The following is a 17507-nucleotide window of genomic DNA, read 5'->3' as shown; positions in this document are numbered from 1 at the left end:
CAGCCTGTCTTAGCCAGGGTTCTCTTTAGATTGTAGAGGAGCAGAACTGATCATATATATATATATATATGTATTAGAGTAGCTTACAGGCTCTGGTCTAGCTAGTCCATCAATGGCTGTTTCCTGACACAAAGTTCAGGAATTCAGTAATTCAGTCAGAGGTTGGGTGTCTCAGCTGGTCTTCACTGTATGTTAGAATCCTGAATAAATAGTGAAGGAATGCCCCAGCAGCAGGATAGATGAACTTGCTAGTGAGAATGAGGGTAAGCTTGCAAAAAGCGGAAGGTTCCAGATTTAGGATGGGTCTTCCCACCTCAAATGATCTGGATTGAAGATGAGTCTTCCTACCTCAAATGATCCAGTTAAGCAAAAATCCCTTCCAGGTGTGTCTAGCTGCTTGGGTTTTTAAGTTGACAACCAATAGCCATCACACAAGCAAAACACCTACCTATACATTATTCAAAAAAAAAAATCTTCTATTTTTTACATTTGTTTTGTGCTTGTGGAGGTCAGAGGGCAGCCTAGTGGAGTTGGGATCTCCCTCCATCATGTGTATTCGTGGGACTGAAGTTAGGTCATCAGAGCCGGTCACCTTGCTGCCACCCTATCTGTATTTTAAAGCGAGAGACAATTCACATCACATCTTTTTTTTTGAGGGCCAGACATAACCAGGGGCTTGCTCACAAGGCTTGACGGACAAGTGCTCTGCCATTGAGCTACACCCTCAGTCTTCCCCCCACCCCCTTGGCTTTAAGACAGAGTTTTACTGACCCACACTATGGCCCAAGCAGGCCTTGAACTTGGGATCCTTCGAGGGCAGGCGCACAGCACTAGGCATGGCTGAGGAGTCCCATCTTTGAATGCTGCAGAAGACAGAAGAGTGCTACATCATTCACAGATTCAGGGAGTCCTCATAAGAACCGCTCAGATAGGTATTTGATCTTCTCCATGATACCGCTGGAACACAGGATTTTGTAATAGTCAGTAGGAAGGCTACCAACAGACTACTAATTTTGTGTCACAACTTTCCATTTGTTTCTCTTCGGTTTTCTAGGCAAACAATGTTCTGAAATGCAATTTCTCGCCTTACAGCTTTCTGTCCTTTATTTTCCACTGTCCTCTGCTGTTTTTCCACATGAACTCTGGTAAGACACTGGACAATGCTGCTAAGTGGGAGACGAGGCAGCACTGCGTTGGCTGATGGCCTGCTGTACTAGTGCCTTAGTGGGAGAGACAGGAAGGGACAGTCACGTGACAGTGACAGGTGTTTTCCTTGTCTTTGATTTGCCAGCTGTTAAGACTGCTGAACAGTTAGAAGGAATGTGTAGTCTGTATATCGAAAGTTTTATTAAAGTAACTTAAAGGCCAATTAAACTAGTTTTATTCAAAGTAAGTCTACATTAAATTACAATATTAACAATCTGTAGACACAATGAACTTAAAATATAAGAAGTAGAAATAGAAATCTATTTGGTCTTTCAGAGACCACATATCATAGAACTCATAAATGAAAATTTACAAATATAGAAATGATACTTAAAGAGTAAGGATTTTAATATGGGAACCCAAAAGATGTCAGATTTTAAACATGCATGTTTCAAAAAGGGAGAATCCTTTAATAATTTAGCATAAAATTGAGTTATATAAACTTGGTATATTCCAGAAAATATTGCTTTAAACACTTATACATGATCAAAATTCCTTTGGTAGCTTTTAATCAAAATGAAACATGCTACTTTGTAAAATATAAAGTACTTTTAAATGTTGCAAAAATGTCTGTCATCATCACCATGCCAACACCACCATGGAGCCTTGTTCTCACTGCTCAACCTCACGTGTGAACACACAGTATGTCACCAGGCACCGACAAATCCTTAGCCGTTTGACAAAAATCACTAAGTTCCGTACAGTGCCAGGGCAGAGATCCAGGACGGTCCCTATGCAAAGACTCTAAAACCAGGCCCAGCTTTATTACGGTCATCACACAAACTGCAATCTCAGCAGTCCAACAGCGGCCACCCCAGTGCCAAAGCCAGGACCTCTACACTCAGCCAGCATGGAAACGGACATGGAACCCTCAAGCCCTAAACACAAACGACAAGCAGCCTGCTGGACGGGCTCTGTATCTCGAGTGACAGACACGGTGTCCTCTTGGCACATCAGGGACCTCACTTAGAAACCTGATTTACAGAAGCCCAAATTCTGAACTTTCTGAAAACACAGAACAGAGGCTGGTGCTTAGGGTGCAGAGCTGACTGGTGGTTTGGACACTGTTTCTTCCAGTGCCCACCAACCCAGGGCTCCCTCTGAGTGTTCACATGGGGAAGAATGCGGCATCTAGGGTATTTCCACTGTGTCCCACAATCACACACACAACAAACCACACCCATGGCTGTCTGCCAGAGGAACAAGAGCTTGTGAGGGAACTTCTCAACTAATATGGGCATGTCCAATCTAAAGTCAGAGAGTGACGAAACAGAAGGAGGGAAGAATGGAGAGGGAAGAAGAGTGACATCTCAAAGTCCTTGCGCCCTGGGAAGGATGATCCAAGAACCATGTCCTCTGCTTTGAATCCAAGTGTCCACAGTTGCAGCTGCAGGCCCTGGGAACAGCACAGCAGCCGTGCGCACACTCTGCAGGTGCATTCTAGTGTTTGTCTCATCGGGAGACGGCAGTCTGCTGACGCATCACGCCACATAGTGGTACTGATTTGGACTGTCTTTGTCTCGCTCCATATAGTCTCTGTCTATAAGTGATTCAATCCTCTTTTTCAAATCTCCAGGCTAGAAAAGAAAAATCAAACTTTTTATGATAGGGCACTGAACTCAGAAACATAAACCTAACATCCTGCATGACAAAAACATGCAGCTCTACAACAGACATATTGACACCAAGATCACTGATAATTACAAAATGATCATGTTACCATCATATTCTGAACAGATGTTTAAACAGGAATGACTGCACCTGGCTTCCTTATCTCCTTACATGAGCATATAAGTAGGAAAAATCCTACATGTAGCATGCTCTCACATGTTTGGAAGGAAAATCTGATCATGTTCTAATGGGGCATTCTTATTTTGCTATTATTACTATTGTTGTTGTTGTTATTTGTTTTTTTGAGATAGGGTTTCTCTGTGTAGTCCTGGCTGTCCTGGAACTAGCTCTGTAGACCAAGCTGGCCTCAAACTCAGAGTGCCTCCTGAGTGCTGGGATTAAAGACATGTGCCACCACTGTCCAGCTTGCTATTATTAAAAATTTTTTTACACTCATTTCTTTTTTTTTTTTTTTTTTTTTTTTTTTTTTTTTTTTGGTTTTTCGAGACAGGGTTTCTCTGTGTAGCTTTGCGCCTTTCCTGGGACTCGCTTTGGAGACCAGGCTGGCCTCGAACTCACAGAGATCCGCCTGCCTCTGCCTCCCGAGTGCTGGGATTAAAGGCGTACGCCACCACCGCCCGGCTATTTTGTGTGTAAGGGAGTGGGCATATGACAGGATGCCTGTGTGGAGGCCAGAGGACAACCTGTGGGACTTAGCTCTCTCCTTCTAACACATGGCCTCAGTGACCAAACTCAGGCTGTCAGGCTTTGTGACCAATGCTTCACCCACTGAGCCATCTTGTTGGTCCTACTGAGAGTCTGAGACAAGGTTTTACTCTATTTCCTAGGCTGACCTCGTGAACTCATTATGTAGCCCAGGCTGGTTTTAAACTTGCAGTAATCCTCCTGTCTCAGCCTCCCCATGGTAAGGATTATAGGTCTGCACCATCTCTAGGCATCTTCATCCTCTGTGAAGCACTTCTCCTATGTGCTCAACCCTATCATTCCATACTCACCAGATATGCTACCTCTACATAGGATAACCACGGATGGAGTGTTCTAAGTTACTGCAAAAGTGTACCTGTCATTGTCACCACACAAACATCACCGCAGAGCCTTGTTCTCACCGCTTGCCATGTGGATATAAAGCAGGTGACTAGGCAAATACCCAGCCCTGCCTTTGTTGTTTGGTTTTGTGAGACAGGGTCTATCTATGCAGCACTGGCTATCCTGGAACTCACTCTATAGACCAGGACAGACTCAAACTCACAGAGATCTGCCTGCCTCTACCTCTGAGTGCTGGGATTAAAGATGTGCGCCACCATGCCAATCAAATAATTTAGTTTCTGTGGATGACTAAAACCAGGACTAAGTCCACAGCCTTAGAATGTCTCTGCCCAAAAGGCACCTGCCTCTACTTCTGCTGTAGTAGTGTGGTGGGTAGCCATTCCAGCTTTGATTTGGAAGTTCCAACCCCCATTGAGGCTTCGGTAACTATCACGCCTACAAGGTGGGGCCAAGAGAGGGCCCTGAAGACCCGAGATCCGGATAGCTGCCCTCTCTTAGTTCCTGGACCCTGGACGCTAGAGAGACCGAGTAGAGTTCTCCAGAGAACACCGCCAGACTGTGCTACATCTTCCCCAGACCCTGCGACCCACTTATCCCTTCATTTGTAAGTTACGCCACTAATAAACCTCCCTTTAACTACGTGGAGTGGCCTTAATAATTTCACCAATATAGTAGGAAGCAAATCATTCAGCCCTTGGGAGCACTCACTCAGCTCTTAGCCTTCTGCTAAGGGGAGCATCATTTTCCAAACAGCAAAGCCTTCCATTCAGTAGCAGGCCATGCATTTTACAAGTTGTGGCTTAACATACAATTAGCTATGAAAGCGTGGGGGCTAGAGCTTTGCCAGCTGTACACTGTGCTTTATACTTAGTTACCAGGTTACTTCCTTCGCAAAGGGACACACCGACGCCCTGGCTGAGGTAGGAAACAACAGCAGTGCATGGGCTGTGCACCCATCACCATGGGGGTGGAGCAGGCACTGACTAATCAGTCTGTCTCAGTGTGACTCCCTGATAAAAAGACCAACTCAGGTGTCATGCAACCAGGGGACTTCCAGTTGCTAAAGGCCAGAGGCCCTCAGAGTTCAATTCCTTCTGAGGTGACAGTGCACTTTAGGCTCATCTGCATTAGCAGAACCTCAGAGCTCAGTTATAGAACAAGAAAGAGGGACAAGTCTGAGGCCGACTTATATCTCCAAAGTAGGAAATGCTATGTAGCTTGTGAATGTGTGAATGTTGAATCCGGCAGCTACCAACACCACTACCACAAGGGCCCGGGGAGTTACCAATACCACTGCCGCAAGGGCCCGGGGAGTTACCAATACCACTGCCACAAGGGCCTGGAGAGTTACCAATACCACTGCCACAAGGGTCCGGGGAGTTACCAATACCACTGCCACAAGGGCCCGGGGAGTTACCAATACCACTGCCACAAGGGCCCGGGGAATGGCTTACGTGCCATGGTGAGGGTAGACCCTCTGTCCTGATATCTCATGGCCCTCTGCTCCCTTCTGAAAGCACAGCATGCAATATGAATATGCTTGGAGGAGTGGAGTCTGTGGTTTCCAGGGTGGTGATATCAAGGATCTGCACAGAGCCCTTGCTATTGAGTGTGCTGGCCTCTGCTCACACAGGGCCCACATTATCAGTCAAATGCTAGGACACCGAGATGCCAACGCGTCTGTGACTGAGCACAAACCTAGCATCCCACTGTGCCGACAGCACTTACCTTCACTGGAAACTTCAGCTGATTGTACAATTCAGAAACTAGAAGGTTATGACCAAGAGTCTTCCTCATTTTCATTATTCTGACTATGGCAGCGTCGATCTGGTACTGTCTGTCCTGGAACACTCTCTCTGTGGTGCTAACCTGCTCTTCGACCTGGACAAAGACAAGAAAGAATGAGGAGTGTAAAGACGCTTCAGTGTGGTTTTGTCCTGACAAACTTGGTTTTCATGTAGACTAAGGCGGGCTTGGATGAGTTTGTTACATTTGAAATTGTTCTATGAAAGCTCAACTTCTCACAAGGGTACAACTCTACAAATAACACTTGAAAAAGTAATGTTAGAGTTGTATTTTTCTGTACAAATGCTTATATCGAAGGCTTCCTAGCAGCACAGGATGGTTGTGAGCCCCATGTGGATACTGGGAACTCAGGTCCTCTGAAAGTGCAACCATTGTTCTTAACCACCGAGACATCTGTCTAGCCTCCTTAGATTGCATTATTGAGTATTTGAATATATTTTCTGTCCAGCAAATTCAAAGCCTCAGGATGAATGACACAATTACTGTCTGTGGGAGAGGGGTTGTTTTGCATGCCCCACCCCCATACTTTATAAAAATTCTCCTCACACACCTACTTAGACTAAGTATCTAGGAATGAGGAGGCCATTAGACCCCACTCTCTCTGTGTGTGTGTGTGTGTGTGTGTGTGTGTGTGTGTGTGTGTGTGTGTGTGTGTGTGTGTGTGTTAGCTTCAGGTCAGAAGGGCTGACAGCTATGGTCTCAAGCTTGTGTCCATGTGGGAAACCGAGTGCCTGCTCCCTCCCTGCTGAAGTGCTACTGTCTACAGGAGACCCTCCTTCTTCCAAGGCCCCACCTGGAACAGTCTGACTGCGCCAGGCAAAGCAGAGCAGGCACTAGCTCTGGAAACCCATGGGCTTCTTCTGTGCTGGCATTCGACATAGGAAGGTGTGAGTTCATATGTGGGCACGCGGTTAGGCAGATTTCTTGACTTTTACGTCTACTGGTAACATAAAATTAATGAAAGATCCGTGAAGGGACACTACTCCACACCCCTCCATTTGCACTGGATTCAGACACATGCTCTGACCTCCAATCGTCAACATGACTAGAAAAGCTAAGGACTCCCGGTGAGAGCACATACGGAGAAAGGGAGCCGGCCGGCACTTACGGTTTCCTTCATCTGGATTTGATTGATCTTTATTCGGAACAACTTGTGTTTGAAGTCTCCGTTGAAAATGAACTTATCTCCGTCTTCCACCTCCTTCCCTTTGGGACTTTTAATCAGAACGCGCGCTTTCCCACAGGCCAGCGACTGCAGAGTTCTTCTCAACTCACTGTCCTCTAGGGAGGCAAAGGAGGCGCTGGTCACATAACACACAGACTGGACACTGAGAGACCCTGGGCGACAGCAGAGGCTACGCCTTCTCTTCACTTGTCCCCTCGAGTGAGTGCTGTTGTAGGAACTCGTCCTGTGCCTGCCAGGAAAGCACTCTGCCACTGAGCTACACCGCCAGTTCTACTCCTCTCTTTAATTAACACGGTAGTATTGAGAGCCAGGCACGGTGGTGCACACCTTTAATCCCAGCACTTGGGAGGCACAAGTAGGCGGAATTCTGTGAGTTCCAGGACAGCCAAGGTGACATAGTGAGACTCTATTTCCAAAATAAACAAAAACAAAACCAAAACAGTCACAAGGACTCCTCCTACCTATGCCAGTGGCCATTTTTATTTCTTCAAAGCTGAACCCGTCCCCCTCGTTGAACATGAGCAGCACCAGCGTCTGGAAGAGGGACACCTGGAACTCCTTCTTCCCCTTGAAGAGAAGGAAGCCATCACAGGGGCTGCGCTTAGACACACTGCGAGTCACAGCAGCCTGCTTTGTGTGCACTGTTTTTGGGGACTCAGGACCTACTGACAGCCACCACGTAAGAAGGAATTGCAATAGAGAAATGAAATGACTATGGGTATTCCACTTAAAAACTCTTGTCTTGCACTGGACATGGCAGCACATGCCTGTGAACCAGCAGTGTGGTGTGTCCACTGCTCCTTGCATTTAACATTACTTCTCAGACATCAGGACTATTTGTTAGTTGCTGTTACTGTTTTAAGACAATGTCTTGCTAAATAATCACCCCAGGGTGGCCTTCAACTTTCTATACTCCTGCCTCTGCCTCTTGAATGCTGGGTTCATGACCATGCACCATCACACATGGCTTCCTGAGGCTCTGGGTGGCAATGGGATCCCAGAGGCTTAGGAGGAGCACAGGAAGGTTGGGGGACAGCATGGGAGAGAAAGGCCTGCAGAATGCTCCTCAACACCTTGTTCAAAAAGGGAGGAGGGCAGATTCTGCCCTAGGATGTTCCATGGTCCCTTTTCCTTATCTAGAATGTCCCAGGGCACACGTGCCAGCCAGTAACATGACATCCAGCACTTCTGTATGGAGAAGACAAAAGGATAGGAAGGGGATTTGGGGAGCAGCAGTGCTGGGTGTCACCTGCTGGACCCCAGCCCTGACTCCCATGAGCAGAAAGCTTTAGGGCTCTATGCTGTCTGTAGAGGTCAGCTCCTAACTACAGCCAGAAAGCAACGGAAGACACAAGTGGCAGAACTGGACTTTGCTAATGCCTTGCAGAAGAGTGCATGTGACACCCATACAGTGTATTCCAATGGCTCCACAAAACAGGAACTACAGTCTTCTCCTCGACACACGTCATCACACATGATCATGTATTAAAGTTAGATGTGAACATGAAGGCTTTCTCCCATGTACTGCCTGGTGACACACTCTTTCATATACTCATGCAGCCTATGTCTGCTCCCTTCTTATGTGACTGCTGGTAACTGCAGTGAATATTCTTATCCCCTGATCTGTGAAATGTCTTAGGAAGGACCCCCAGCTCTAACTGAAGTGACTTGAGAAGAGAGTGAATCTTGAAAGACTCCCCTCTTGGGTTCCAGTTCATTGGCTTGGCACTTTCCAACAGAAGGAAGATAAACAGCTAACAGGAAGGAAGAAAGGAAGGAGGGAAGGAGGGAGGGAGGGAGGGAGGAAGGAAGGAGGGAAGGAGGGAGGGAGGGAGGGAGGGAGGGAGGAAGAGTGGTTGGAGAAGGCTCAGCAGTGGAGCTTGCTGCTCTTGTCTGGGACCAGAACTTGCACAAGGAGGCTCACAGCTGTCGGCAGTTAGTTTCAGAGGCTTTGACCTGCTTTTGGGCTTCTTGGGCTCATGAACACACTCGTGCATACAAGCTTGCACACACATAGGCACACCAGAACACGTTGCTTCTCAGAACTGGCACTAAGGCAGTAAAAAGTAGGTGGCCTGGGGTTTTGATCTGTATGGTCAAACTTCTACATGCCACTCTCCACGACACTACATACTCAATTCCCGCTGGTAGCTGCACTTGCGGTCGGTCCTCTCTGGTACCCATCAGCATCTCGGCATACAGGCACACCTCACTGTGTTTAGCAGAGAACTGGAGCACATCTTCTTTTCTAGTTGTCTTTTCACCCCACTGCTCTTTTAAAGAGCACATATGTGGTGTGTAACTGTGTAGACCCGTGTGCTGGTGTGCATGCAGAGGCCAGAGGAGGACACTCCGCGTCCTCCTCTGTTGCTTTCCAGCCTTTGCTCTTGAGGTAGGGTCTCTCACTGAACCCAGATCTCACTATTTTTCAGGGAGGCTGATGGCCACCCAGTCCCTGTGATGCCCCCATCTCTGCACCCCTACTGCTTAGGTTATAGGCGAGCACAGCTATGCCTATTACAGATGTTTTAAGTAATACTGTTTGTTTTTGTATGTGAAGGTGTGCCTGTCATGGCGCACTCATGGAGGTCAGGGGCAGCCGTGGGAACTGTCTCTCTCCTTCTACCGTGGGGTCCTGGGAATGAACTCTGGTTGTGGCTTGGTGTCAGGTGACTTTACCAGCTGCGGCATCTTGCTAACACCCACACCTGGCTTTTTACATGGGTGCTGGCGATCTGACTCAGGCCTCATGGTTGTGCAGCAAGAGCATCCCCCAACCCTGGTAAGTAATTTTCTATTGACCATGAAAAGCTAGTGCTGCATCATACTGAAAAAAAAAACAAAATCTTGCCTTTCATTGATACGGAAGTTCAGTAACAACCTGAAAACTCTCTTAACATCCTGGCTGAAAGGAAGACACAGGAGCACTGGACAAGGAACTGACCTCCTTAAACTCCGCCTTCAACACAGCATGTCCCAGTGTTGTCTGCCACTGGAGCTTCCGGCCACTGTGCTTGCCCAGGTAGAAAGTCTTGAATACTTCCTGAAGTCTGACCATCTGCCAAGCCAAGAGACACAGAGAGAGACTGAGCACGCCCTCCCAAGCGCTCCCAGGCCTACACAGCTGAACTGAAAGAGACACAGAGACTGAGCACGCCCTCCCAAGCGCTCCCAGGCCTGCACAGCTGAACTGAGAAGGCAGCGCAGAGTTGGACACTGATTTTCTGTAGTCCACCACCTGTGGTGACACCACAGGCCACAGGCCTGAGACCCGAGCTTCCTGGGACAGCTGGCTTTGTTCATTTCGGTGCTTGACACTTGGCTTCACCCACTCCTTCTAGTCACCTCCAAGGGCACATGTGGCCACCTGGACTCAAATGGTGCCTGTAGCCCAGTGACTTTCCTCTCCCTCTGGCTAGGGCTGGTGTCACACACTGTCATCGTTTGTATCCAAATGGCCCTTGGGGACTCGTGTGCTCTAAGCTTGGCTGCCAGATGATAGACTTTGGAGAACCATTGAGCCATGAAGACTTTCATTTCATCAGTAAATTAATAATTTAACAGCACTGCAAAGTTCTGGAAACTCAGAGGTGAGGCCTGTTTGGAGGAAGTAGGTCACTGGGGATATGCCTTTGAAAGTATGTCCCGTCCCTGGCCTCTTTTCCTTGACCCTGAATGCTTCTGCTGCTGTGATGCTCTTGTCTCAAAGCAGTGGATCCAGCTGACCCTGGGCTGTGATCTCTGAAACCATGAGCAAAGGACCCTTCACTCCTCTAAGTGGCTTCTCTCTAGTACTGTCACAGTGACAGAAGTGTCACATGGACACATGGTCACACTCACAAGTGCATGCAGAGCACATGCTGAATGACTTCCCAGGCACCGAGGGAGTGCGTGGGTTAGTAGTCACCAGCAGCTGGCTACCTCTCTTGGGCCCCTTCTCTACCTGATGCCTTATCACAGGAAGCTTTGGACCTTGGCCTTCCCAGTCTTTAGAGTTAAATGACTCAGTTTCAGAAAGTCTGTTGCAACAACAGAAAACAGACTAAGATACTTTCAAGAAAGTAAAAAGATAGCTCACAGAGAAATATTTGCAGATCACAAATCTGATAAGAGTCAAGCATCCAAAATGTGAAGAGCACTTAATATAACAAAAGACAACTCAAAAAAAAGGACTTGAATAGAGAGTTCTCCGAAGATTCATAAATGGCCAACAGACACGTGAAAAGATGCCTGCCTCATGTCACCCAGGTGAGGCAGCACCTCTCACCTACTGCGGGGATGGCAGAAAGGAGAGTAAAGAACGTGGAGGAGGAGCAAGTGCTCCTCACTGGTCAGCTCAATGGAAAGCAGAACGACTCAGACCTGGAAGGCTGTTTCAGCTCTCTGTCCACCAGTGAGCAGAGGTGTTCACAGAAGAACCTCCACACCCATCATCCGGTGAATGGCTGAGCAAGCTGTCTGTACAGAGTCAAAGGGGAATAAAGCACCAACATGCAACGCAGCATGAGGAATCCTGGCACAGGGAGCTAAAGCCAAGGTCAGTGTGCACATCACGTGTGAGCCCCAAAGCATGGGACACCCAGGGCGAGCAAGTCATAGAGAGCAGACACTGGCTGCAGCCCAAGGGAAGAGACAGGGAGAGGTGGTCACCCAAGGGAGCAGGGCTTCCATCTGTTTAATGTGTCACTTTAAGACGGAAAACTCTATGTGAAGGTGTGTTCTGCCACAGCTGAAAAACTACAGTATTAGGTAAGCCTCCAACATCTTTTTCTAGAACACAAAAACGTACTCAAAGACAATGAGGCTATGAAGGAAAGGCCCAAGGAGCCAGCTCAATGATTTGGGATGATGTGGGCGTCAAAATAAGTAAATAAGAACCCACGAGTTCAGTGACAGACTTAAACACTGAGGTATAAAATGAGACTAGAGACTTCTATTAGAGCAGACTGGCAGCTTCTAAACAGATGAGACTGGACAATCAGCCCCACTCATCCCAGTAAGACGGCCGATGAAAACAGTTCCCACAGTCCTGAACAGCCCGCAGTTCCTGTTTCTAGAGGTCAGACACTAACAGCGGCAAAGGAGCCTAGCATCACAAGACACCTCAACAGCATTTGCAGAACACTGATCAAGAGCTCGAGATGCAGCTCTGCCTGTGCACCTGGGCTCCTGGGGTACCATAACACTGCGAGTCAGTGTTGACTGTTGTGACAAACGCCTGAGAAGAAGAACGAGAGAGGAAGAGTTCATTTGGGGTCAGTTTCAGTCCACACTTTGGTGGTACCATCCCTTTTAGGCCCATGGCAAGGTGGAAAGGACCTGGAGGAAGGGCGTGGCAGAGATGTGGCGAGGAAGCAGAAGTGATGCCAAGGGAGCAGAGCCATACCCACTCTGCGCAGCTCCACAGCTTCTTATGGCCCTTCACATTTGAGTCCGTCAACCCATCCAAACAGCTCAGAGTCTCTTGATGTAATCCTCTCTAGAAATGTCCTCACAGACACACGAGAGGAGAGGCATGCTTCACTAACCCAGGCTAGTCCTCAATCCAACCGTGCTGACAACTCAGATTAACCACAGCAGCTATCAAGGACAGACTTCAGAAAGCTGGCAAAGCCTGGATGAGGGACTCTCCCAGGGAGCATTTTCTGACCTGAAGTGCGTGGGGGCAATATTGGGAGGCCTGCACCGAGGCAGTGAGGCAAAGGTACCCCACAGCCCACTGAACAGGAAAGAGACGCCGTCTACACAGCCAGGGCTAACCTGGCTCTAGGCACCACCGTGCACACCTCAGAACAAGTGAAAACACTGGCAGTGTTCTGAGAGGCCTGCCGGAGAGAGGAAGAATGATTCTCAGAGGGTGGACCAAGTACAGCTCCCAGGACAGAGGCGACACGGAGGTTTGCTGGAAGAGATTTTGCTGAGGTATAAACATGACCCCCAGTGGTCAAACCTATGGCAAGTGCGGCAGACAGCACTGCGGGGTGGGAGGAACTGACCAGGAGCTGGTCCTGGCAGGCTCAGGGAGGAGGAAGGTGGAAGCACGGGACACCGTGTACAGCCAAGGGGAAGCCGACACGCGAGCTGCAGGGCCTCTGTCTGTTGATGTGGTGTGAGTGAGGACCTTAGGACAGAGATGGAGTCAGACAGAAGGCTATGGAGATCAGTGGGATCCAAACAAGGAAGCAGAAAACCTGTCTGAGACCTGAGAAGACTTCAGCAGGGAGTGGGGACCTGGTCCTCACGTCCTAGCCTTACCCTCGCTGCCCTGGCTTCTGCAGTGCCCGAGTCCCTGTCCTCTGGAAAGGCCCTCAACCTTTGACCAGGTCTATCCTGCTCCTCCTTCTCTGGGCATCACTGATGGTGTGGCCATGTTGGATTTTAGCCTCACTGAGCCCACTTCAGGTTCCACAATACTTCAAATCAAGTCAATACTTAAGGCCCTAAACACCACCACGACCAAGACTCTGGCATCACCTATGGTAGAGAGCAAACATCAGCCAGTAAGCTGTCATTTCACAAGTGTCCTTGAGATGGAGAAGAGGAAGACATGGTCTATAGGGAAGGTGCCTCTGACTGTGACTGAAGAGGTCATTTTCAAGCAGCACTTTCCAGGGGCCACAGAATATGGAGTGGGCGACTTGGTAACAGGTCTGGCCTAAGTGGGCTTGCCCAGCAATCGATCACTCACCTCGGGAGGGAGGTGCACTTCCATGGGTGTGTATGTGGGCCAGTAGCCCATGGTGAGTATATTCACTGTGAGGTCAATGGGGCCTGGTGCACTTTGGTTCTGCATATGCTAAAACACAAAGATATCCAAGACAAAGTAAATAGACAAATACTTAATGCATTGAAGAAGAAATGGTGTGTGTGTGTACAATTATGTATCTTTTTTTTTTTTTCTTTTTTTTGAGACAAAGTCTCTCTACGTAGTTCTGGCTGTCCTGGAACTTAACTATGTAGAAACCAGGCTTGCTTCAAACTCAGAGAACCACCCGCCTCTGCCTCCCAAGCACTGGGATTAAGTGTCCAATCTTTAAGACACAGTTCCACATGTGGACCCACTTCAGTCTTTCCGACGTACTCCACTGCGTTCCAATGTCTCTGGAATGGTTTTCTTTTTTCTTGGTTTATGCTACAAACATGACAAACTGTTAGACCCCCTTGAGCTGGTTTTACTTAAGAAACAACTCACTTGCTTGAAGTGAACCATGATGTCCTTGGAAAGCTCCATGTCCTTGAACATGCCCTCCAGCTTGCTGGTGAAGGCAGCGCCACATTCTGCGACACGGGAAGGAGTGGGTGAGAAAGAGCCGTGCATGCCGCCCGCCCGCGAGCCAGCCCCCGAGCTCACCGTGCTTGAGCTTCGACAGCATGGACTTCTCCGCATCCACCGACGCGCTCTTGCCCACGAGCAGCCTCTTGGCTAAATCTTTTTTATAAAATGCTTCAAAGACATCTTTACCTGTGCAAACAGAGGAAAACCAAGACTTGAGATAGCTGCTTTACGTGCTGCACTCCATGGCCACAAAGCCCTTGGGTACTACTTCTGGGTCAGAGTGCAGGCCTGCATGCTCATCTGGCCAGTCTCACCATGGATGAAACGAAACAGTATCATGATCTTGTCCAGGATCCTCTCCAGCTCCTCATCTGTGGCTTCTTTGTTGCCGGCTCGTAACTTTGAATCCACATGTTTGGCTAGAAGAGCAAGAGTTCCCATCAGAATTGGCTGTGGGGTCAATCAGTAGAGATTTGCTGGTGCGCACAAGGCTCTGGGTGCCATCTCACACCAACACAGCAAGGAGGAAAAACAAACGAACTCCAAACAGCTCTTTTCAACACTGGGCACTCTGGAACCTTCCCAAACACCACCATTGCAGGACGAGAAGCGGACTTTTTAAAACAGGTGGTCTCAAGGTAATAATGAGAATGTTATCTTCCCAGAACTTTAACAAATCCACAGATTAAAAAAGTAATTCTTTAAATCAATCTCAGACTGAATTTGTGTTTTATTTTATTTTAAAGATTTATACCCTGGGTTCGATCCTCAGCTAAAAAAAAAAAAGATTTTATCCATGTGTGTGGGTGTTATGTCTCTGCCAGTATCATCAGGAGACAGAAGAGGGCATTTGATTCTCTGACGCTCGAGTAACAGTGTGTCCTGCCCGGCATTTGAACTCCGGAAGAACAGGTGCTCCCAACCACCAGTCCATCTCTCCAGTCCCAGACTGATTATTTATTTATTTAATTTATTTTCTGTGTGTGGGTGTTTTGTGTATGTATGCCTGTGCACCATATATGTGTTTGGTGGCCCTGGAGGGCAGAAGAGGGTATCGGGTCCCTCAGAACTAGTTACAGATGGCTGTGCTATGTGGGTGCTGGGAATTGAACCTGGGTCCTCTGGAAGAGCAGCAGTGCTCTTAACCACCGAGCCATCTCTCCAGCACCCCACTGAATTTTTAAAGCAGGCTTTTACTTTTTTTGGTTTTTGAGACAGAGTTTCTCTGTGTGGCTTTGGAGCCTGTCCTGGATCTCACTCTGTAGCCCAGGCTGGCCTTGAGAGATCCGCCTGCCTCTGCCTCCCGAATGCTGGGATTAAAGCGTGCGCTACCAGCGCCCGGCGGCTTTTTCTTTCTTAACCCTAGATGTCAAACATGGGTTTAGGACACACTGCCACAGGCACTAGAATGCATCCTTTTAAAACTTGTGGTAAGAAACTCAGCTGATTTTCTCAGAGGATTCTCCTTGGGATCTCAGGCATCAAGGGCAAGGTGTGCATTCAAGAGTAAGGACGTTCTACCTGGGGCTTCTTGCTTCTGAGGAGACAAAGTCAACCTTGGTGGTGGTGTTTGTAATGGATAAGACGACAGATGTACACCATGACAGAGCTAGGACTCCCAGAAGCCCACGCTTCCCTGGGGCTGTTAGAACTCCATGGAAGTCCAGAAGTCTGGTTAAACCACAATGGGTTTCGCTGGCTCTTATTCTTTTTTTGTTTTTTAATTATGGAGAATGGCTAGGAGTGGTGGCACATGCCTTTAACCCTAGTACTCAGGAGGCAGAGGCAGACGGATCTCTGAGTTCGAGGCCAGTCTGGCTTAGATTGAATTCCAGGACAGCCAGGGCTACACAGAGAAGCCCTGTCTCAAAAAGAAACAAAAAATTATGTATGTTTATATACACGTATGTATATTGTATGTGGTGTATGCATGCATATGCTTGTGTGTGTTTGTGTACTTGCTTGTGTGAGTGTACAGAGGCCAGGTGGATCTTGGAATCATTTTTCTCAACCATTCCTCTACTCCTCTACCTTTTTTTTTTTTTTGAGACAGGGTTTCTCTGTGTAGCCCTGGCTGTCCTGGAACTTGTTCTGTAGACCAGGCTGGTCTTGAACTCAGAGATCCACCTGCCTCTGCTTCCTGAGTGCTGGAATGAAAGGCGTGTGTCACCATCAGTGGTCTTTATTTCACTTTTTGAGACTGCCTCTGACGCATAATGGTTTGGGTAGGCTGGCTGGCTAGTGAGCTCCTGACGTCTGTCTGTCTTTACTCCCTTAGCACTGGAGTTACAGACACCACCATGCCTGGGTTTACATGGGTGCTGGGATCTCAACTCAGGTCTTCAGGCTGTGTGACAAACACTTTACCCACTGAATCATCTCCGCAGCCCACGTGTTTTCCTGTTTTGCCGTGAGCTATGCACACTTGTGCTTACACCACACTGCTGACTACTGCTACCACACTCCTGTCTCCTTTCTGCCCTTCTCTTATCAAGTCAGTGATACTTTTACTAAGGGGGGGAGTAGTGAGTTCTAAATATTATTCAAGAAATAACAAGAAACAATGGCACAGAGCAGCCCTGACAACCGTCTCGTCTGAGCTCCCACTCTGTCCCGAGTGTGGAGTAGGGACACAGATGGTGACTAGAGAGCTGTCCAGAGGCCAGTGACCTTACTGTCCCCACAGTGAGCACACCTGCTCAGGGCTTCTCACAGTCAGGACAAGGATCCACACTGACCTTTGCCAAGGCAGCTCTAGAGCCCTGCGCCAGGAAGCCCTGGCTCACCAACGCTCCCATCCTGCCTCTCAGATGCAGAACTTCTCTGCTCAACCCCTCTGAAACATCCCCTCGTGATGTGCAACTGTGCAGTCGTGAGCACCGTTGAGCAAATGCATCCTAACGAGGCTTGGACTCTCCCAAAGTGCTCAACCTGGTTGGGAAAACTATTGGAGGCGCTCTCTCTCTTTTTTTGAGTACTTGGTGTTTTTGGTTTTTTGAGATAGGGTTTCATGTAGCCTTGGCTGCCCTGAAACTTTCTATGCAGACCAGGCTGGCCGCAAACTCACAGAGATCCACCTGCCTCTGCCTCCTACGTGTTAGGATCAAAGAGGTGTGCACACCCACGTCCAGCCTTCATTTTTTTTTTTTTTGAGACAAGTTTTCATCATGTAGTCATAGTCTGAAACTTGCTATGTGGACCAGGCTAACCTGGAAGTCACAGAGATTCACCTGCTCACCACCTGGAAAATGCTCAGGTTAAAGGCATGTGCCCACACTGGCACTCTTGTATTTACAAAGCACCTAAGAGGCAGTAGGATGGCTCGGTGGGTGAAGGTGCCTGTGGCCAAGCTGA

At 48.2% G+C, this 17507-nt stretch overlaps 1 protein-coding gene across 1 annotated transcript in view; it reads right to left on the bottom strand.

Annotated features, from left to right (window-relative positions):
* Positions 1-1364: 1364 nt before the first annotated feature.
* Cul4a (cullin 4A) overlaps positions 1365-17507 on the bottom strand; it is a 40520-nt gene continuing 24377 nt past the window's right edge. Inside the window, exons 12-20 of the mRNA XM_052751687.1 lie at positions 14468-14572; positions 14229-14339; positions 14070-14155; positions 13566-13673; positions 9822-9935; positions 7339-7444; positions 6800-6972; positions 5614-5766; positions 1365-2783 (exon numbers count right to left, since the gene is read on the bottom strand). Coding sequence (XP_052607647.1) covers positions 2688-2783; positions 5614-5766; positions 6800-6972; positions 7339-7444; positions 9822-9935; positions 13566-13673; positions 14070-14155; positions 14229-14339; positions 14468-14572 — 1052 coding nt within the window. The 3' untranslated portion in view covers positions 1365-2687. The remainder of the gene's footprint in view (positions 2784-5613; positions 5767-6799; positions 6973-7338; positions 7445-9821; positions 9936-13565; positions 13674-14069; positions 14156-14228; positions 14340-14467; positions 14573-17507) is intronic.

The sequence above is a fragment of the Peromyscus californicus genome, unplaced genomic scaffold, assembly GCF_007827085.1.
Source record: "Peromyscus californicus insignis strain IS unplaced genomic scaffold, ASM782708v3 Scaffold_23__1_contigs__length_62951481, whole genome shotgun sequence".
NCBI lineage: Eukaryota > Metazoa > Chordata > Mammalia > Rodentia > Cricetidae > Peromyscus > Peromyscus californicus.
This window is presented reverse-complemented; position numbering and strand designations above follow the sequence as displayed.